We start from the raw sequence: 22,462 nt of genomic DNA, 5'->3' as shown, positions 1-22,462 counted from the left end.
ACGTGGATTATAAAAGAATATTGTGGATTTGTATTGAATATTTCACATAACATTTCCTGCATTTGGATAGTTGTACTGATATTGATCCTGCTGCAACAACTCGCCTTCAGATGTGCACTATGAGGAGTTCTGTACAGCGTTGCTGGGTAGAGAAGCACTTCTAGAAATTGCCCTTTGTCATGAACATTGTATTGCCTGTGTTTACGTGAAGCGACTAGCTTTTCAGGTAGGTCTATTTATTCCTTAACAATTTCCTTTGTCATTTTTTTAGAAGAACAATTACCAGTCCTATTGCAGCTCCACTGCAGGAAAATAAGGCACTATTACATACTGTACAGCCTGTTAGTAACACTGCTTCTATGAGTTAAAAAAAATTTAATACAAATAATTTGTTGGATTATTTTCCAGTTGTCTGACTCACAAACAAATGTTGCATGTGTTGTGCCCCCTCTTGTGGCCATAATACACATGCAGGAATGTAACACAAGGTCAGGGGATATTTCTGCATTTTAACATTGTGAACTACGAATACATTTCTGTGTCAGGTTTCATTGGAACAATGTACAACTGCAGCAACTTCATTTGTTGCAACTCAAAATTCTTGTTTCAGCCTGATTTTATTTCATGTAATTGTTAGTTTTGCCACACTGAATTGACAGTGTTTTTAATGTTTCACCACCAGTCACCACTGACAATGAAGGACAATCTGAGTGCCAGTTTGCAGACATAATTTGTCAAGTTCTGGAAGACAATTTAAACATTAATTCTCTACCTAATTACAACATTAGTTCACGATCTTATTTAAATCATTGCCCCACCTCTTTAAAATCTTCAAAATAAAAATAAACCCATTCAAATGAGAATTTTTTGCAGGAGGAATTTCATTTCGGGGTGCAAGGTAATTGTATTTTAGTTTTACAGGGATTAATCCACATTATAGTTGGATTAAAATAAATAACATTAATTGAAATGGGATAATTATTGTTTGTGCATATTGTTTGCGCCCTTCAAAACTGGTAAGGAAAAGGGGGCTAGGGATGAAAATGGGACTGGGCATATGGGATGTTCCTAGGAGGCGCTGTTTCAGCCGGAAGAGCTTGAGGTGATGAGGAGCAGATGAGGCAAGCCGGAGATTGAAGGGAGATATTTACGATACCAAAATTCTGTTAACCAAAATATAGACGACGCCAGGAGATAATCGTTTGTGTCCGACTTTGTTGACGACAGAAGAAAGGCAATATAAGAGGTCATTGTGGATGTCACGTTAGAAAACCAGGGTAAGAGAATGAGTAAGGCATGGCTACAATCCGCTGTCAGTTATAGGAGCTGAGCACAGCATGGTTTGCTCACAAGTCAAATACTACGCCGCAAATGTAGAATCTGTGTTGCCAGCCAAACTCTGCTCTGCTACAATGTATCATATTGTTAGCTAAAATCGTTTCCGTGATTCGAATTTGAAAAATGTAATGAATGGAATATAACACAGCTGTACAGTGCGCGTCTCCGCTGCTGTACGTGCCTTGTCTCTGGGAGAACCATTTAAAAGACGGACATTCACACACTGACCCAAGTGACTGTTACGTCGTATTCATGAATGAAATTGATACATTATTATGCACATTTAAATTTTCTGGCTGGATGGAATTATCCAACTATATTACTTAATTATTGAATTGAAATATGTGGGATTAATCTGGCATTACATATTTGTTGTCAGTTTGCTGACTATATTAACACTTCACACAAGGGAATGAACAACGTAGTTAGTCTGGTGGTTACTGAGTTAGGCCAGTAAGTGAAATGTTGTTTTAATCCCAAAATGTAAAAGGTTAAAAATAATCTATTGTTGTGCATTTGATCAAGGCTGTTTGCACACTTTCAGTTGTCTTTGCTGATGAACATTCCCATAAAAGCAATCATATTGATCAGAAATACAACACTTCATCTGCTTCTTAAACAGGTCCTGAGAAAGTAGCAATAGAATAATATATATATTTTCCTTGCCCACGTGTTTCAGAATACAGGAGCAAACACCAGCCTTCAGTGACATGTGAAATAGCCTCTCTTGATGTGTTCTTTACAGTTGTATGACTATTGACCATGCTTCTGACTGTGTCTCTGTTGTGAGAAGAGGAGGTGGAAGTCAGAAGCCCAGACATGGAGATGGAAAGCTATGAGGACTTCTGTCTGCGTAGCATGGCCAGACTACAGCCGCAGAGCCAGGTCAAACAAGCCGACTGCCTGCCGCCTGGTCCTCTTGATGCTTTCTCCTTCATCCACTTCCATGGACGGGCTGTGTTGTCCCCGCTGGTAAGGAGATAGGCTCTAAGGTGATTGGGTAAAATGCGTGTAGCATTTAGTAAGTATAACAATGCTTACCTTAAGTTTCCTCTGGGCTCACATATACAAAAATACTGTGTGAGACAAATTCAGACTTTTGATGGCTCTGTTAAAAGCTTGTTAATCTAACCTTTCTCTTAAATCCTGACTTTAGATAGGCCTCCTAAAAGCTTGTTAATCTAACCTTACATTAAATCCTGACTTTAGATAGGCCTCCTAAAAGCTTATTATTCTAAACCTTCCATTAAGGGGGAAATATTAACAGTACAGTGGATACTTTTTATATCAACTGCACATACAGTGGGGAGAACAAGTATTTGATACACTGCCGATTTTGCAGGTTTTCCCACTTACAAAGCATGTAGAAGTCTGTGATTTTTATCATTGTTACTCTTCAACTGTGAGTGACGGAATCTAAAACAAAAATCCAGAAAATCACATTGTAATGTGTAATTCATTTGTATTTTGTTGCATGACATAAGTATTTGATACATCAGAAAAGCAGAACTTAATATTTGGTACAGAAACCTTTGTTTGCAATTACAGAGATCATACGTTTCCTGTAGTTCTTGACCAGGTTTACACACACTGCAGCAGGGATTTTGGCCCACTCCTCCATACAGACCTTCTCCAGATCCTTCAGGTTTTGGGACTGTCGCTGGGCAATACGGACTTTCAGCTCCCTCCAAAGATTTTCTATTGGGTTCAGGTCTGGAGACTGGCTAGGCCACTCCAGGACCTTGAGATGCTTCATACGGAGCCACTCCTTAGTTGCCCTGGCTGTGTGTTACGGGTCGTTGTCATGCTGGATGACCCAGCCACGACCCGTCTTCAATGCTCTTACTGAGGGAAGGATGTTGTTGGCCAAGATCTCGTGATACATGGCCCCATCCATCCTCCCCTCAATACAGTGCAGTCGTCCTGTCTCCTTTGCAGAAAAGCATCCCCAAAGAATGATGTTTCCACCTCCATTCTTCACTGTTGGGATGGTGTTCTTGGGGTTGTACTCATCCTTCTTCTTCCAAACACGGTGAGTGGAGTTTAGACCAAAAAGCTCTCATGACCTTCTCCCATTCCTCCTCTGGATCATCCAGATGGTCATTGGCAAACTTCAGACGGGTCTGGACATGCGCTGGCTTGAGCAGGGGTCCTTGCGTGCACTGCAGGATTTTAATCCATGACGGCGTAGTGTGTTACTAATGGTTTTCTTTGAGACTGTTGTCCCAGCTCTCTTCAGGTCATTGACCAGGTCCTGCCGTGTAGTTCTTCGCTGATCCCTCACCTTCCTCATGATCATTGATGCCCCATGAGGTGAGATCTTGCATGGAGCCCCAGACCGAGGGAGATTGACCGTCATCTTGAACTTCTTCCATTATCTAATAATTGTGCCAACAGTTGTTGCCTTCTCACCAAGCTGCTTGCTTATTGTCCTGTAGCCCATCCCAGCATTGTGCAGGTCTAAAATTGTATCCCTGATATCCTTACACAGCTCTCTGGTCTTGGCCATTGTGGAGAGGTTGGAGTCTGTTTGATTGTGTCGACAGGTGTCTTTTATACAGGTTACAAGTTCAAACAGGTGCAGTTAATACAGGTAATGAGTGGAGAACAGGAGGGCTTCTTAAAGAAAAACTAACAGGTCTGTGAGAGCTGGAATTCTTACTGGTTGGTAGGTGATCAAATACTTATGTCATGCAATAAAATGCACATTTATTATTTAAAAACCATACAATGTGATTTTCTGGATCTTTGTTTTAGATTCTGTCTCTCACAGTTGAAGTGTACCAATGATAAAAAATGACAGACCTCTACATGTTTTATAAGTAGGAAAACCTGCCAAATCGGCAGTGTATCAAATACTTGTTCTCCCCACTGTACATGTTTGAGTCTAGGTAGACATGCCTATCTCTAGCACTGAGCACAGTTTGTTGTTAAGGCTGTGACTACACTTTGTCCCTTGAGAACAGCATGGTTTCCTAAGAGTGTTTCTGCATGTGGTTATTCTCCAGAGTTTGACGTTTTGTTATTTTGTAGTTGCATGGCAACCTAATGCAATGATCCATTCCACTTTTTATTGACAATGGTAGCACTGAGGGGCACCCAGACAGGAACGCACACCTCAAAAACATAGAATTTTGTATTTAATGCAAAGTTACAGAGCAGAGGGTTAATATCAACTAAAGAATCAGTCTGAATTGATATGTAGCCACTTGGATCAGCAGTCCATGTGTGTGTGTGTGTGTGTGTGTGTGTGTGTGTGTGTGTGTGTGTGTGTGTGTGTGTGTGTGTGTGTGTGTGTGTGTGTGTGTGTGTGTGTGTGTGTGTGTGTGTGTGTGTGTGTGTGTGTGTGTGTGTGTGTGTGTGTGTGTGTGTGTGTGTGTGTGGGGGGGGGGGGGGGGTTGACATGGAAGAACAACTAGGGTGATTCAGGTTTGTCAGGAGGTTTAACGCTCCCTGAATGAGTTTGCTGAGAGCGGCTGTGTGGAAGAACGGTTTGTAAGGGAGAGGAGAGTGTTTGTTTGTGTCTGTCCCACATTCCGGAAATTGATCTTTGTGTTATCAGGATGGAGTAAGCTAGATGTGTGTGTTTCTCCTCAGCTGACTGTGCAGAAGAGCAGGGAGATGGCCCAGTACAGGCAGAGGGCTGTCCAGCTGGAGATGGAGAGGCTGACACAAAACAGGAGTGGCCTGCTGGCCCGGGTTCAGAACATCCTGGACAATGCTCAGGTTAGTCTCACACAAACAGATGGTTGGTTTTCCAACCATTTCCAGAATGTTTACCAAGTGTGAGGTCATTTTCTCCATTACTGCCATTCAGATGCTAGTGTGTAACATCGTTTTGATTTTTATAGTCATCGAGAAACATTTTAGTGAAGTTATTTAATGAAATGAAGCGTTTAACTTTTCTACATGGGTCTGGGTCTTTGGAAAGAATGACACCACCTTAGTTGTAGGAGGTTTGGAAAACCAAGGGTATACTTAAATCTGTCTGTGGGAAAATACCTGTCTGGTATCTCTAAAATGTGGTACATAATCTCCAGTCATGGTTGGATGTTTCTAGGTGTAATGTAAGACTGCACAAGCCAAACAACCAGTCTTAAGGACTAGTGAGCTGACTCACCAGACAAGGCTATTTTTTGCATAGTTTATTCTTGACCTAAAGTATACTGTTAAACAAATGAACAGTGACAAGGTGTTGGGATATTTCAACAACACAGATTCCACTTCAGTTTCTCAGTGACTTGACATGAAACAAGTTTGACTTGTTGCTGAACAAGGAAAAGGTATTCTCTCTTATCTGTTTGTCATTAAAAGGGAAAAAAAACCGGCCAACTCAGTATATTGTGGATGACAAGTGTCTGAAGCAGAGGGTGTGCAGGTATTCTGCACACAGCCAACACACTGAACAGTTTTGGTCTTAGTATTAACTTAATCAGAATTCTGTTATAACAATGCTTCATTTGGAAAAGCTCCCTATTTTAGTGCACCACCTCTGGCCAAAAGCCTGTATCTTTGTAAAAATTATAAATAATGACTCTGCGACTGTGACTACTTCAGAAGTTACCAGAGATGGAGCTGAAAATGGAACCACAGACACCGCCATATTGCTGTTCCCCACCCCCAGCAGTGAGTGGAAAGGAGACTGTAAACGGCTACACCTTGGTCGCCGACTCCCACGGGGTACTCAGCGGAGGTGAACTAGTTGGGCTGCGAATAGCGGGGCGGCCCCGAACCCCTCCGACGGATCCCCCCGTCCTCCTGAACGGGCACAGTGCCGAGGAGAGAGAGACGCCCGTAGAGAAGATTGAGCGGGAGAAGACGGAGGAAGAGGAGGCTGGGAAGGGGCAGGAGGTAAACCTCCAGACTCTTCTGAGGAGGTCCAGGGAGTATGTGGAGAGAGAGCAGGCCCAGAGGTGTTCAAAGGTTATCGGCAGGGTCACCCCCAGCACGCCGCCTGCGGAGAACTTCTCCGACAAGGAGAATGAGAGGCGTGTCCCCCACACGGAGACCAGCCCGGACCTGGGGTGCCGGCTGCGCCATAATCCTCCGAGCCCGACCGAGCCTCTCTATCAAGAGTGTGACCCATATGACTCCCGGTTTAGCCTCCTCTCCCCATGTCCCCCCGACACTTTCCCCCTCATACCAAGCCCAGAACCCAGTCAGAGCCCCCGCCCCCACCGCCGCAGGCCACGCCCAGTCTCCACCGGCAACATCTCAATGTCCTTCCCCATTGGCCCGTCCGACCTCATCCCCAGGGGGCTAGCGGGGAGGCACCAGGAGGCCAGTGCTGCCACGGCGACCGGGGGCGGGTCACCGTACCAAGGGCCGGGTAGTGGTAGTGGCTTGCAGGAGGTTTTCCATGACGGCCAGTTCAGTCGCAGCCCGGTCCGAGAGAAGAGCCCGGTGAGTGCCTCCGGACCCGCTCCTCTTGGGCATCATGACATCATGGCCACAGGGTTCCGTCGGCGCTGTTACACCCTAGACAGCCAGCTCCACCCGTCCCCGTCTGACTCGAGACCTGCCGTTGACCGCAGCCGGGAGAGGCTACCGCGCTTCATCGGGGGAGTGCCTCATTTAACCCCGAGTCGTAGGAGCACTGCGGTTCAGCCGAACCAGCCGTTTGACACCAACAGCCCTTCGCCAGCGCCGCTAAGGACCCACGTGAGACCCTTGACCCCTGACCTCTCTCCCTGCCACCAGCCTCAGGGGCCACACGAAGGAAGGGTCCCAGTTGTCAGTAACTGCCTGGAGCTGCTGGACAGTAAGACAGGTGAGTGGGCGACACCGTACAGGAGAGTTCAGATGTGTGGTTTTGAAAAAGGCTATTTTATATAATGATTTGCTAGAATGTTCGCTTCTTTTGTGTAAGCATTGACAGTTTTTGTTGTGTGTGCGTGTGCGTGCGTGTGAATCATGCATGCGTATGACGTGTGTCTGTGTGCTGTGTTGCATGCGTGTGTGTGTTTTCAGAGGAGGCCCAGCGACGGGTACGGGCTCTGGAGGACATGCAGAGGAGACTGGAGGAGGAGCATGCCTTGCAGATGTCTTTGCTAATGGCTGAACAGGAGAGAGAACAACAGCGCCTCCGCCAGGTAAGGACATGGAACAACACCATGGCACTCAATGCAGACAATCTCAAAAGGTCACTATTTTCACTGTATTTTTCCATAAATGTCAGTGCATTCCATAGTGCTTCTGTGGAATGCAATGAAAAAATGACAGTGTTCAAGGTCAAGCACACACATTCTCTGGACAAAGAAAACGCTTGCGTGTGTGTTTCTGTGTCTTTGTTAGGAGCTGGATGAGAAGGAGAGGAGGCTGAGAGAGCTGGGCCGTGGTCGGCCCCTCAGTGGGGGCAGTGGGCGTGACCGGAGTGACAGCTACCCTTCCTGCCCAGACCTTAGCCCTGCCCTTAGTCCTGACGATAGGTCACCGGGACACAGTGGCCAGGACATGGGTATGTATGCCATGGCTTGAAAGAATGAAGACCCAGCTTGTAGTCCTAAACACTGAAAATATTTAGCATTTTCTATATGTGGTTATAAGTTCTTATACAAATATCCAGGCAAAAATCTGGCAACAATATATTTTGTTTTTAAAGGGTAAACGTTTCAAAAGCTTAAGTCACGATGTAGCCATTAGTGGCCTAGGGTGATCCAGCAGTCCAGTGCACATTTCCTTCTGCGGTGTGGCAACATTCTAGGACCAGCATACAGCTCTTTCAAGAAATGCTCCTCTTTATCTTTCCCCACTTTCCTGTTAAGTGATGCATAGAAATGCCTGAATTATTTTGTTTCCATTAGCAGCCCTGAATGGTGCAGGAGGTATTTTTTATTATTTTAAATGTATTTATTTAAACAGATTGATGACCTATTGATGACCTATTTTAATTTCAAATGATGACCTGGCAAAAGCAATTGGAAGACAACATACACGTGAATACAATTAAGAACCCAATGTGTAATTACAGTATGGTTCAAATCCTGCTTGTAGATGACCTCAGGTATCTGTTTATTGCTTGCCATAGAGCATCACTCTCAGCGTTTGGGGAGTTAGTCGAATATGGTTGCTGTGACTCTTCCCCTTTGTGAGCTCAGTCATGGTTGTCGGCAGTAGAATGTGGCCTTCCAGCACTTGGGATTCATGCATACTCTTACTAGTTGAGAGAGGAGCGTTATAGATAGCAGAACAGAGTCGCTGGGAGTGGCCAGGATGAAACAGGGCCTTTATTACAAATTGGACATTGTGAATTTTGGGGAGTAAAACCTGAAAACGATTCCAACATTAAACATGGCGAGTCCTTCGGGTTGTGAAAGTGTTGGTGTGTTATTCTTCCTAAGCTGACACATAATATAAATACAGACGTGACAAATGAAAGGAAAATCCTGAATAAATGGTTGGAGGAACATAACAAGTGCAGATGCTTCCATACAGGTGTTCTGCATAATATAATTAAGCAATTAACATCCGATCATGCTCTGTGGCATGTGTAAAATTACTGAGCAGGCCCAGCTGACCTGGATTTTGGATCAAGATGGTAAAAGGAAAGGACGAAAGGGATTTTATTATTGGGACACGATAGTAGGAGCTTCAGTCCCAAAGACTGCTCAACTGTCCAATAGGAAATGTTCCAGTAGGAAGTGTGACTGAAGTTACATCTTCGTTCATATCTATGGGACAGACATCACTAAATGGGGTTGGAAATTGTGGTAGGAAGCACACATTTGATGACCACATTGCTCGTTCATTACTATGATATGTAAGAAAACCGGAAAAGCAACTCTGTTTCAGGTGGCTGAAAATGCGGTGTGAGACGTGATCAGACTGTGTTAGCAAGCATAGCCCGTCAGGAACGACACTGAGAGGGATATCATAGTAGGGTTGCAGTGCATAAACCCCTTACAAAGACAAATGGACATGAGAGTTCAGTGGGGCGAAACCTATAAACGCGGGTCTACAGGGATGTGGACAAAAGGGATGTGGTCAGATTAGTCACCCATGCACGTGTGGAGTACACCAAGAGAATGACACAGGCATCAATGCTTGACCCCTACAGTGAGGGTGTCTGTAGGCTCTGTTATGCTGTGAGGGGTGTTTTCCATTGTTGGGGTTCTCTATTCTCTGTAAATCTATACAAAGTTATTCTGAGTGATCATATTTATCTCATGGTGAAACATTTCTATCCTGAAACATTTCTGTGGGAGTGGTCTCTTCCAGGATGACAATGCTCCAATCCACAGGGCACGAGGGGTTGGTAACTAGTTGAGTATGAAAAATGATATGAATCATGTGGGAATCACATGCTATGGCCTTTGTAGTCACCAACCCAGTTAAACTCCTATGATAGATTTTGGAACGAGGTATTAGACATTAGACAGCACTCTCCACCACCACCTTCCAAACACAAAATTAGGGAATATATTTTGGAAGAATGGTCCATCCCACCAGTAGAGTTACAGAGACTCACAGAATCTATGCCAAGGCGCATTAAAGCTGTTCTGGTACAGTTGTTGGTTTTTCCTTTACTTTGTAACCCGTCTGTTTATACAGCCCCAGTCAAAAGATTGGACTGGTACTGTGTGTATGTACACTGATGAGACAAAACATTACGACCACTCACAAGCGAATAACATTGATCAAGGGCACATGTCAAGGTCTGGGTAGATTAGGTGACAGATCTCGTAGTCAACGTGTTGGATGCAGGAGGAATGGGCAGAGTAAAGACCAGATCTCATTCTGATTGAGCATCTGTGGGATGTGCAGTGTATATACAGTGGTTATAGAAAGTCACCACCCCCTTTGAAAATGTTCAAATTTTGTTTGCCGTACAAGCCTGAAATGAAAACACATAAAATCTGACTTTTTCTGGGTTTATTATCAACAGTACATGTACAATATCAAAGTGAATTTAAAAGCAATCTGAAAATTTATTAAAATGAAAACAGAAAAATACTGTATATGGATAAGTGAAAACCCCCTCAAAACAACTTACAAAATTTCAAATTGATCAGTAATTTATTTTTAATGCCCTTTGTACTGGTGTCAGAAATCGGCCGTTTCGTATAGTGGTTATAATAATTATCGCATACCCGTTTATCAAGGGAGGGAGAAATTATATTATTTTTTGCAGCATTAGAAAGTCTTGCTCATGAGGTTATGGACTTGGTCTTCCTTACACAACCTCAATCTCATCTCACTCAATCTCTTCTCACTGTAATGTTGGTTACAAGCTGATATATACATTGAAGGGTGTGTCTACCTAGCAAAGATCAGGTTTCCAAGACAGTAACCCCCATGCCAAATGGTCAATGTAAAACATTCCTGAGGTTAGTAGAGCACAACCTACAGAGAGATAACCTAAACAGAGAGGTTTCTGTTGTTCTCATTATCTAGGCACATTCATCAACAATGAAACGCACATTCACATTGTACTTGTTAATGCTCAGATTCCACCCTGGTAATTCTGAAACCTCAATATTAATGCTCACAGTACTGTTGACATAGTTGAGAGTTTGTGACTGATACCTGTATATCCAATATTATTATATTACCATACCAAACTTCTACCTGATCAACATGGTGTGATAAGCAACTATTGCTGCACAGCTTGCAGTCACACATTCAACCTCAGTTACCTTTGAATCCTTTCACCACGACATTTCACTGTGTTACATCAAATAAACATTTATTACAACCCCCTTTCCCAAAAAGTTGGGATGCTGTGTAAAATGGAAATAGAAATAGAATGCAAATATGTGCAAATAATGTAAACCATGTATTCAATAGAAAATAGTTTCATAAAAAATATATGCCCACTTTGAATTTCATGCCAGCAACATGTGGAAAAAAAGCTGTGACGGGGCAACAAAAGACTGGAAAAGTTATGTAATACAAAAAAAGAACCTGGTGGAACATCTCACAACTAATTAGGTTAATTGGCAACAGGTCAGTAACATGACTGTTTATAAAAAGGGCATCCCAGAGAGAATTGAGGTTTTGGAGTAACATATTCTGTCATCCAGACAATGTCCTTTTCAGGGAAGACTTTGCTTATTTCAGCAGGACAATGCCAAAACACATTCTTCACATAATTCAACAGCGTGGCTTCTTAATAAAAGAGTCTGAGTGCTAAATTGGCCTGCCTGCAGTCCAGACCTGTCACCCATTGAAAACATTTGGGACATTATGAAACGGAAATATTACAATGTTGACCCCAAACTATTGAGAAGCTGAAATCCTAATCATCTCAAAAAAATTAAGGGAACACTTAAATCACACATCGGGTCTCGATGAAGGAAATATATTAAAATCTACTGTACATTGAGTAGTTCATTGAAAACAAAATGAAAACATTGGTCAATGGAAACTAAAATCACCAACTGATTGAGGGCTGGATTCAAACTCACTCCAAAAATCAAAGTAAACAATTGAAATCACAGGCTGTTCCAACTTGCGTGTATGTTATCACGGCAACAAATAATGTGACTCAGTAGTATGTATGACCCCCACGTACCTGTATGGACTCTCGACAACGTCTGGGCATGCTCCTGATGAGATGGCGGATTGTGTCCTGGGAAATCTCCTAGACCTGTCCAGCTCTCCTCTTGTAATGGCCCATCTCCTGTTATGTTCTCCATGCTCTTGAGACTGTATTGGGAGACACAGCATCCTGGAGGAGCTGGACTGCTTATGCATCCTGAATGGGCTGCAGGTACTGCAGTGACAAGGACACTAGCAAAAAGCAAGGCTAAAGAAGAATTAGTCAGGAAGGATAAGGAGAGAGCAATTTTCTGTAGCCACCACCTGCAAAATCATTCCCTTTTTGGGGGTTGTCTTACTGTTGCCTCTCCAGTGCACCTGTTGTCACTTCATTTGCAACAAAACAGGTGACATTGATTCACAATTGCTTATGCTTCCTAACTAGACAGATTGATATCCCTGAAGTTTATTTGATTTGGTGTTATACTGTGTGAATTAAAAAAGGTGCCTCTAACAAATATTGAAGATAGTCATGAATACATTTGAGAGCCACGGTAAAACAGCTTGGACATCCTGCATCGAAATGTATTCCAAATTGTTTTGTGCATCTTTTATTAACAAATGCTTTCTTCTCCCGCATCTCTCTTCAGGTATTCCAACTCCACTGAACTCCAGTGCCCCGTATGACTCCATGCAATCTCCTATCTACCTGCGGGGTCACACCTGGGGGGCCAGCAAGCCCCGGGGAAGGTTCAGTCAGGTGGGTGGAGCTCTGAGGTATCTGAACACGTGTTCACATGTATGTGTGTGTGTGTTTGTGTTTAAATTACTGTGATTCCCAACGCTTGGGTCTTTTTCATGTTTCCTTTTCAGGTACTTGTTTTTGTGCTTTATGGAAATGTGTAAGTTTTAGGAATGGCTGTTGGAATACATTTATGTGGAATTTGTTATATTCGTCCAGAGTGAAGGGACCCTTTATGACCCAAAACATAAATGTTAAAAGGAAAAAAACTAAGGATTCCATCTTTAAGTAGTTAGGGTTAGTATAGTTATTTAGACATACTTGCCAATCAAGTTGTACATCCCACCCTGTTGATTACATAAAAATGGTGAATCCTTACAATGGTTATCTCCATGGTGGTCCGAGGCTGCTCCTAATTATGTCAGCTATGGTTTAATCCTGCTCTGCTCAATGGTCCTGTCCCAGGTTGACTGTTGAACAACAGAGGGTGCTGTGACATTTTTGGTTTAACATGCTCTGCTCTATGGTCCTGTCCCAGGTTGTGACTGTTGAACAGCAGAGGGCGCTGTGTCGTTTGGGTGCCATCGTTCATGGGTTCCTGACCCGCAGACTGCTCCAAACAGAGAAGGTCAAACACCTACGCCAGACAGTCCAAGTGAGAGTTATCTCATATTTACACACACACATATTCTTGTATGTAAATTCTTGTTGGGATCAGAAAACAAATACATTGATTTTCCCTAACCTTAACCATACCATGAGCCTTAACCTAACCTTCATTTGGTCTGAGAAATGAAAACACATACACAATTTAGAAGTACTATACCTGTTACCCAAGAAATTAGAGCAGTACGAAGTTGTTGTGATGTTATGTTAGTGGTATACGGTCTCATGTAAACCGGGTGGATGGAGTCCTGAATGCTGATTGTCTGATTTCTGTGGAATTCACAGGTATGACATCACTTTTTACTGCTCTAATAGTGTTGGCAACCAATTTATAAGAGCAATAAGGTATCTGACAGGTTTTTGATATTGTCTATATACCACGCAGCGATGCGTTGTACATAAGATCAATTCTTACTGTGGTATATTGGCCATATACGACACCCCCTCGTGTCTTATTGCTTACATATACCAGACATTTCATCCCATCCTCATTCAGAATTCGGAGTACCCAGTTGATATTAAAACATTTATAATAATCTAATTTGACTGATTTTCCGACAGTCACAAATAATTATTGAATAAAACTTTTTATAATTTGTGTGTGTGTGTGTTTTAGGACACACAAGAGTTCATCCGCTCTTTCCAGAGGGAAACTCCACAGAAAAAAGGAGCCATCTCAGCACAAGACCTGTCTTTACAGGAGAGAGTCAGAGCACAGGTAACACACACACACAGAAAGTGGACCCAAGTGACCACATGTATTGATGCTGCGTGTTTGTGTCTTCTCAGTTGCGTGCGGCTCGATATGACATCCATGACATTTTCTTTGAGATGCCACTGGAGGAGAGGCTGGCTCTCCTGAAGCTGGACCGGGAGGTGCGCACAGAGAAGAAGCTACGGGAAATGGTAATCTGACTTGGCCCTTTAACCTGTCAATTACAGATTTAGGCCAACCACAACAGAGGGAATCACTCTCAAAGCATCTCTTTCACAAATACAGGCATTCAAGTCCTTGAAACAAATGACCTAAGCAAGCAAGTTCATTTATTTAGCACAATTCATACATAGAAGCAATTCAATGTGGTCCTGGTTAACACTCTAGCAGCAGCATTCTGAACGAGCTGCAGCTGTTTTACAGTCTTTTTGGGGAGTCCAGTTAAGAGGCCATTACATTAGTCAACCCAACTAAAGATAAAAGCATGGATGAGCTTATCTTTGATTTTTTGGGACACCAGGCCCTTCATTCTTGCTATGTTTTTAAGATGGTAGAATGCTGTTTTGGTGACTGCTTTGATATGACTGTTAAATGTGAGGTCTGAGTCAATCAGAACACCAAGATTACGCACTTGGTCCCAGGTTTTTAGGGCCCGAGAATCCAGCTCTTTACTAATACTTGTTATCTTATTTTTCTTGCCAAACACAATAATCTCTGTTTTATCTTGGTTTAATTGTAAACAATTTTGGTTCACACAGGTATTTACGTGCTCTATACAGTGACACAGTGAGTCTATTGAGCTGTTGTCATACGCTTCGAGAGCCATATATATTTGGGTATCATTGGCATAGCTATGGTAGTTAATGTTGTTGTTCTATAGAATTTGGCCCAGAGGTAGTATAGAGAGATTTAACAGATGCAGTCCGAGAACCGATCCCTGGGGAACTCCGCATGTCTTCGCCACCCTAGCAGATTCACGATAGCCAATGGTGACAAAGTAACTCCAGCCATCCAGATAAGAGCTGAACCAATTAAGGACTGTCCCGGAGAGTCCTACCCAATTTTCCAGCCTATCTAGAACTGCTGCACTGAGATCTAATAGAACCAGAAATGTTACTTTATCCGAATCAGTATTCACCCATATATAATTTTTTTTTCAGTAATTCCATTCAAAGAGTGAAACTTGTATAATGTATACATTCATTTCACACAGACTGATATATTTCAATTGTTTATTTCTTTTAATTTTGATGATTATAACTGACTAATGAAAACCCCAAATACAGTATCTCAGAAAATTAGAATATTGTGAAAAGGTTTAATATTGAAGACACCTGGTCCCACACTCAGCTAATTAACTGAAAACATCTGCAAAGGCCTTTAAATGGTCTCTTAGTCTAGTTCTGTAGGCTACACAATCATGGGGAAGACTGCTGACTTGATAGCTGTCCAAAAGACGACCATTGACACCTTGCACAATGAGGGCAAGACACAAAAGGTCATAGCTAAAGAAGCTGGCTGTTCAAAGAGCTCTGTGTCCAAGCACATTAATAGAGAGGCGAAAGGAAGGAAAAGATGTGGTAGAAAAAAGTGTACAAGCAATAGGGTTAACTGCACCCTGGAGAGGATTGTGAAACAAAACCCATTCAAAAATGTGGGGGAGATTCACAAAGAGTGGACTGCAGGTGGAGTTAGTGCTTCCAGAACCACCACGCACAGACGTATGCAAGACATGGGTTTCAGCTGTGGCATTCCTTGTGGCAAGCCTCTCATGAACAAGAGACAGCGTCAGAAGCGTCTCGTCTGGGCTAAAGACTAAATGGACTGGACTGCTGCTGAGTGGTCCAAAGTTATGTTCTCTGATGAAAGAAAATTTTGCTTTTCCTTTGGAAATCAAGGTCCCAGAGTCTGGAGGAAGAGAGGAGAGGCACATAATCCACGTTGCTTGAAGTCCATTGTAAAGTTTCCACAGTCAGTGATGGTTTGGGTGCCATGTCATCTGCTGGTGTTGGTCCACTGTGTTTTCTGAGGTCCAAGGTCAATGCAGCCATCTACCAGGAAGTTTTAGAGCACTTCATGCTTCCTGCTGCTGACCAACTTTATGGAGATGCAGATTTCATTTTCCAACAGGACTTGGCACCTGCACACAGTGCCAAAGCTACCAGTACCTGGTTTAAGGACCATGGTATCCCTGTTTTTATTTGCCCAGCAAACTCGCCTGACCTTAACCCTATAGAAAATCTATGGGGTATTGTGAAGAGGAAGATGTGATACGCCAGACCCAACAATGCAGAAGAGCTGAAGTCCACTATCAGAGCAACCTGGGCTCTCATAAAACCTAAGCAGTGCCCCAGACTCATTGATTAAAAGTGGAAAAAGTTCTGACATGATTTATCTTTGTCTCATTCTTTTACATCACAAAAACCTGGCATTTTAACAGTGGTGTGTAGACTTTTTATATCCACTGTAGATGTCATAGTTGTTTTCCTCCACTTACATTCTGCTTTCCTACATTCTCTTTTCAGGGCGCTTACCATCATGGTGGTTCCCCATGGTATTTTCTGTTTGCACATAGTTTTCTTTACCTTTACCGGTGCAACACGATCCATGACATTCAATATTTTAGCATTAAAATGATCCAGGAGTACATCAACTGACTCAGCACTTATTGTTGGAGAGATAGCTATAGCTTCCATAAACTGAGCTGACATAAATGATTGGTACTCTCATTAATGTACCTTTTCTTAACAGAAACATAGTTTACCTGAACATCCGGGGTGATCAGTGATTCAAAAAAGACACAGAAGTGATCAGACAGGGCCAAGTCTTTAAACATGACAGAGGAAATAGTGAGACCTTTCGAGAGAACCAGATCTAGAATGTGGCCTCGAGTGTGTGTATTCATATAACCACATTTTTCAGGTGCTGTCTCATTAAGAACACTAGCACTACAATCTTCTGTTTGCCACGTTTCAGTGAGAAAAATAAAATCTGGGTTGTAGGATATAATGCCATTTACCAAGAATGATTTGTTGGCAAGAGATCTGATATTAAGTAAAGCCAGCTTGATATATGTAATTGGGGTTCCTGGACTATTAGGTTGACGTGTTACAGTTAGCAGATTAGACAGGTTTACTTTATAAGTTGCATGCACTGGATTCTTTCTATTTTTAATCAACACAGGAATAGAGATACTGGGTCCTAACTTGTCCAAACAGTCTGCATTGCTGTTTTCCCAATAGCAGGGACCCCGAAGCACCTGAAGGGGAGAGGGTGATGGTGGTAGAGTGGGAGAGGGAGAATGTGATGGAGAGTGTGATGGGAGATGTTTTGCCCCCGTTTGGGACAAGGACAACTTCTGGAAGCATTGGGTGATTCTAGTTAGAGGGTCAAGAGACAAATGTCATGTTGCTTATCAAAACAGAGCGTATCTTGTGACAAATAAGGCAAATGAAAATGCATGGATGTTATTCTGATTTAATCTATCAAAGTTTACATTATTTAAACTTTTAATATGAAAAAAACATACTTAAAAAACACCTTGTCTGTCAAGGAAGGAAAAGAAAAAACAAGATAAGATAATGTCTTCTTCCTGTTCATAGGAGAAAGCCAGAACCCCTAAGGACAGAGTTCTTTCAACTGCCACACAGAGGTCACTGGACAGGAAGAAGAGGTAAGTGGGTGGAGTCCTGGGGGACTGGACAAGAAGAAGAGGATGGAGGTCTGGGGGATTAGACGAGAAGGGGGTGGAGTCCTGGGGGACTGGACAGGAAGTTGGAGTGGAGTCCTAGAGGACTGGTTTAATGGTGGACATAGAATTAAACCTGATGCTTTATTTTGATTTTCAACAGCAAATTTGATAACATTCGTATAAAATGTATATGTTGGGATGACATTTGAGATCCTAATTCTAATTTATCTGTTCTCACAGGGTGGGTGAATCACCTGGACAAGTCAGGAAATCACAGCAGAAGCCAAAGAGCCCTCCCACTAACAGGTATAGAACAGAACAGTGTCAAAGAGCCCTCCCACTAACAGGTATAGAACAGAACAGTGTCAAAGAGCCCTCCCACTAACAGGTATAGAACAGAACAGTGTCAAAGAGCCCTCCCACTAACAGGTATAGAACAGAACAGTGTTAAAGAGCCCTCCCACTAACAGGTATAGAACAGAACAGTGTCAAAGAGCCCTCCCACTAACAGGTATAGAACAGAACAGTGTCAAAGAGCCCTCCCACTAACAGGTATAGAACAGAGCAGTGTCAAAGAGCCCTCCCACTAACAGGTATAGAACAGAACAGCGCTCCCTACTGTACAGTACAACAACCAGCTATCATAAAAGGGAAAGTGTATTTGGTGTCTAAGCAGGTCATTGGTACACTTTCTATCTTTTTTCTCTCCTCATCACCCTTCCTGCTCAGGATCCTGAAACCAAATCAGGGTCAGAACGCCCCAGTCTCAGGCCAGCTGAATAGGCAAGGGTAAGTACAGTATCTAACACCTCTATGGTTCTCCCCTAACTTAATTAATTCCGTAAGATATGACAATGAAATTATTAACCAGTGTAACAAATCATCCCAACTCTCCCGCTGTCTGTATGTCTGTCTGTCAGGAGCTGGTATCGAAAGGCCCCAGAGGACAAAGTGAAGCGCTTAGACAACCTGAAAAAACAGCACTCCCTTGGCTAGCCGCTTCATCATCTGACACCTGACCTCTGACCTTTTTATCATTTCCACTAAGATTCCAACCAAAGTCCTATATACACACTATGACCAAAATAATTTGGACACCCGACTATCACACCTATAAGAACTTGTTGCTTTTTGGACATCTCATTCTAAAACAATGGGCTTTAATATGGAGCTATATAAGCCACCACTCTTTGCAGCTATAACACTCTTCTGGAAAGGCTTTCCACAAGATCCTAGAACAGGAAAGGGCCTTCCACAAACTGTTGCCACAAAGTTGGAAGCCCAATTTCCTAAAATGTCTTTTCATCCGGTGGCATTAAGATGACCCTTCACTGGAACTAAGGGGTCTAGCCCAAACCCTGAAACAACCCTAGACCATTATTCCTCCTTCACCAAACTTTACAGTAGTTACTATGCTTTCCGGTAGGTAACGTTGTCCTGTCATCCGCCACACCCAGATTCGTCCATCAGACTGCCAGAAAGTGAGGTGTGATTCATCACGCCAGAAAACACGTTTCCACTGCTCCAGAGTCCGGTGGCGGCGAGCTTTACATCCCTTCAGCCAACGCATGGCATTATGCATGTTGATATGAGGCTTGCGTAGAGCTGCTTGGCCATGGAAACTCATTTCGTGAAGCTCCTGACACAGTCCTTGTGCTGATGTTACTTCCAGAGGCAGTTTGGAACTCAATGGTGAGTGATGCAACAGATGTTAGGTGATGGGTGCTTTTACACACTACCTGCTTCGGCACTTGGCGATCCCGCTCTGAGTTTGCGTGGTCTACCACTTTGTGGCTGGGCTGTTGTAGCACCTAGATGCTTCCATTTCACAATTATAGCACTTTCAGTTGACTGGGGCAGATCCAATGGGGCAGAAATTTCCCCAACTGACTTGTGGCAAAGGTGGCATCCTATGACAGTACCACATTTAAAGTCACTGAGCGCTTTAGTACGATCCTTTGCACTGCCAGTGTTTGTCTATGGAGATTTCATGGCTATTTGTTGGATTTTATGCACCTGTGTGCAATGGATGTGGCTGAAACACCTGAACTCAATAATTTGAAAAAAGATAGAAATGTGTCCACATTTGGCCATATAGTGTTTATATACATTTTGGCAAATCGGTTGGAAGATTCCAAGTGTGCCATTTTTTCATTAAAACTAATTTATTGTCAAAACTGTAAAGTCGTCCAGTGCATGTCGATAGCTATTGCTGGCAGTACAGCATAATTGCATATACTGTAGCCTAGGCTTGACGTTTCCTGCATGCTAATCAATAAAAAGTGCAATTTCAAAACTCCAGTTAGTTTGTTAATGGCCCGTCAGTTGATTAGCATTTGTCAGAAGCACTCTTTTTACATCACCAAATTATTGAGAGAAAAGGCACTTAGAATCAAGCTGTCCTTAAACCTGGCCAAACTCTCACGTGACTCTGGATCCACCACCACCAATCCTGCTGGTCCATCAGCTCCCTCTGATGGTGGCGTAGAACCCCCTATTATCGGCATTGCCAACAGCAGTTCTGAAAAATATCTTATTGTACTGAGTAATAATTTGATCAAATTGTTAATGTTTAGTTATTATTAGAGATAAACAAATGTTAACGAGCATGTTTTTAATTATCATTTCTGAAATTCCAGTGGAAATATTTATATTTTTAGCTAGTTGGTTAGCGACGTGACTAAAAAATATGAACCCTGTGATCGGCCACCTTACTATTTTGTTCAATACAATTTTATTTCCTTTTTATTTGTGTTACAAATGACTGATCACAGTTTTCTTTAGAAACAATTCACTAGAAAGTTTTAGCTACCTTTCCTGCCTTCTGGTGAAGAAGAAAAAGACTGATAACTTTGATAATACATGATGATGTCTGGTCTGTTGCAGAAATCGAATTTCACGATTTGCAACTTGTCTAAAACTATTTCTCAAAAAAACTTATCTAACCTCCATACACCTCTATAAAAAATGGTGGTGGGTTTTCCAGTGCATTTAAACTTTGCACTTATTTAGTTCTCCAACCTCTAGAAACGGCCAATAATAGGTGGAGGTTAGCTACAGTTCAGTGCTCTGGATTGGTACCAGAACTTCATATGTCATGGACTGTACCACTATTACAAATGTGTGAACATTGGATGTATTCCATAGTCTCTGCTCTGCAATATTTTGCCACGACAATTCGTGTTTAATCGCTGCTAGCTGATGTGCCATATTCCATGCTGTTTCACTTGCAAAGGCTTTGTAGCCAAAAGCCTTGCCTAGGGGAACAAAAGTGAGGCTGAAGGTTTGAAATTAACTTATAAATGACATGACAAAAGTAGGTTCTGTGGAATTAGTTTTATTATTCAAGGTTGTGGTTAGCCTGCTGGCAGGTGTTGCAAACTCTTCATTCACAAACCTCTTAAAGACTGAGATGTTCAGATAGAACTGAACTTTTATAACTGGTGTTCCTCTCCTGCTCACTCACATTTACACAGTCACACAAACATTTTCTTGCTCATCATTTGCTATTGTATCTTCACAATGTCAAATTACCTGGTTGCTCCTAATAATTTAGATACAGTAGTTGCCATGAGCTGTAAAAAATAATTTAAATATATTTTGTTTTTCAGCTAAAGGGCTAAGAGGACTTCCTCTGGTTCATGGTGCTGAACATAGTAAAGCTTTTATCAGTCTGAATGATCTGAATTGTAACATCTCAGTGTGTTTGTATGTGGTGTGCGCAATATATCGGTTTTCCGTTGAAACTTCAATGTGTAAATGTCCTGGTTGAATGTTGTCACAATATTTAGGTAGTCCCATATTGATGATTTGCAGATGGTTACACTGTCGGCTATCAAAAGTCTGGATTTGAAACTTTAGGTAAACCTTGTTATGCTTAGTAAACTCTCCACAGGTTTTACCCTCTCTCATTAGAGCAGGAAAGGGTGTGGCCCTGCTTGCCGAGGATACTTGTAGGGTTCAGAACAAGGTTTTAGGAATAGGGCTTGATTTACAGATACATTTCGGATACAGGTTAGGGTCAGGGCCATTTATAAAAGTATGTAATCAGTGTACAGTAGGTGGACACAATCAGCCAAAATAAAATCACGACTTAAAACCTTAATTTCTATAGTAATTTATTTAGTACGAGTAGTAAAAACATTTCATACATATTGGCTTCTGCAGGAGGATTTTGTAGTTCAGAATTTTTATCATACCATATTTTTAACATGCAATATGTTTTAACTAAATCTCAACATAATAGTAAAGAAAATACATATGAATCACATTGAATGTTGGTACAACCTCCCCTTTTTACATCACCAAAATGTTGGTAAAAAGTACATGATTTTCAAATGTCCAAAAAATACACAAAACAGAATGTTTTCAAACTATAACGTGTAATTGATAATAGGTTAAAACAGTTATAACCTATAACTTTAAAATCTACAGTAGACCTAAAGCGTGAAATGTCCACCTTTTGGATGAACGGTAAGTTGTTAAGAAACACATCCAGGTCTAAATGCATGTATAAAAACTTTCACCCTTAATAAAATAAAACATCAACACATGATTGCTATATAAAAAAAGGAATAAAAAAAGGAATTTTCATTTAATAGTATATTTCTGTAAATGTCAGTGTAATAAAAAATGAAATAAACAAGAGAAACAAAACATCTAAAATGTAATATAATATACTACATTGATTTGATATAGATTATGAATAAAGTAAAGGTGAAGGAACACACTAATGGAAACTTTGGTAAACAGCAAAAACTAAAGTTTACCATATGAGGCTGGACCAGAACACATACCACATACATAACAAACCTGTTTCCCAAAAAGTTGG

The 22,462-nt window shown here is 42.0% G+C and overlaps 1 protein-coding gene across 1 annotated transcript; it reads left to right on the top strand.

The window, feature by feature from the left end:
* The first annotated feature begins 210 nt into the window (after window positions 1-210).
* LOC105012878 (centriolar coiled-coil protein of 110 kDa) lies at window positions 211-22,197 on the top strand. Its single transcript, XM_010873995.3, has 14 exons — window positions 211-226; window positions 2,132-2,310; window positions 4,936-5,064; window positions 5,896-7,108; window positions 7,309-7,430; window positions 7,633-7,795; window positions 12,468-12,577; window positions 13,098-13,214; window positions 13,842-13,943; window positions 14,015-14,131; window positions 17,543-17,613; window positions 17,872-17,937; window positions 18,361-18,420; window positions 18,552-22,197. The coding sequence occupies exons 2-14, from the start codon at window positions 2,158-2,160 to the stop codon at window positions 18,625-18,627; spliced, it is 2,499 nt and encodes an 832-aa protein (XP_010872297.2). The 5' UTR covers window positions 211-226; window positions 2,132-2,157; the 3' UTR covers window positions 18,628-22,197.
* The last annotated feature ends 265 nt before the right edge of the window (window positions 22,198-22,462 follow it).

Source organism: Esox lucius, chromosome 11 (assembly GCF_011004845.1).
Source record: "Esox lucius isolate fEsoLuc1 chromosome 11, fEsoLuc1.pri, whole genome shotgun sequence".
NCBI classification, from domain to species: Eukaryota; Metazoa; Chordata; class Actinopteri; order Esociformes; family Esocidae; genus Esox; species Esox lucius.
This window is presented reverse-complemented; position numbering and strand designations above follow the sequence as displayed.

Excerpts from the sequence above, each read along its gene's own strand:
- LOC105012878 (XM_010873995.3), top strand. The coding sequence starts at position 2,158 with ATGGAGATGGAAAGCTATGAGGACTTCTGTCTGCGTAGCATGGCCAGA. Across the intron at positions 7,109-7,308 it reads GCTGCTGGACAGTAAGACAG|AGGAGGCCCAGCGACGGGTA; the intron begins GTGAGTGGGCGA and ends GTGTGTTTTCAG. Across the intron at positions 7,796-12,467 it reads ACACAGTGGCCAGGACATGG|GTATTCCAACTCCACTGAAC; the intron begins GTATGTATGCCA and ends ATCTCTCTTCAG.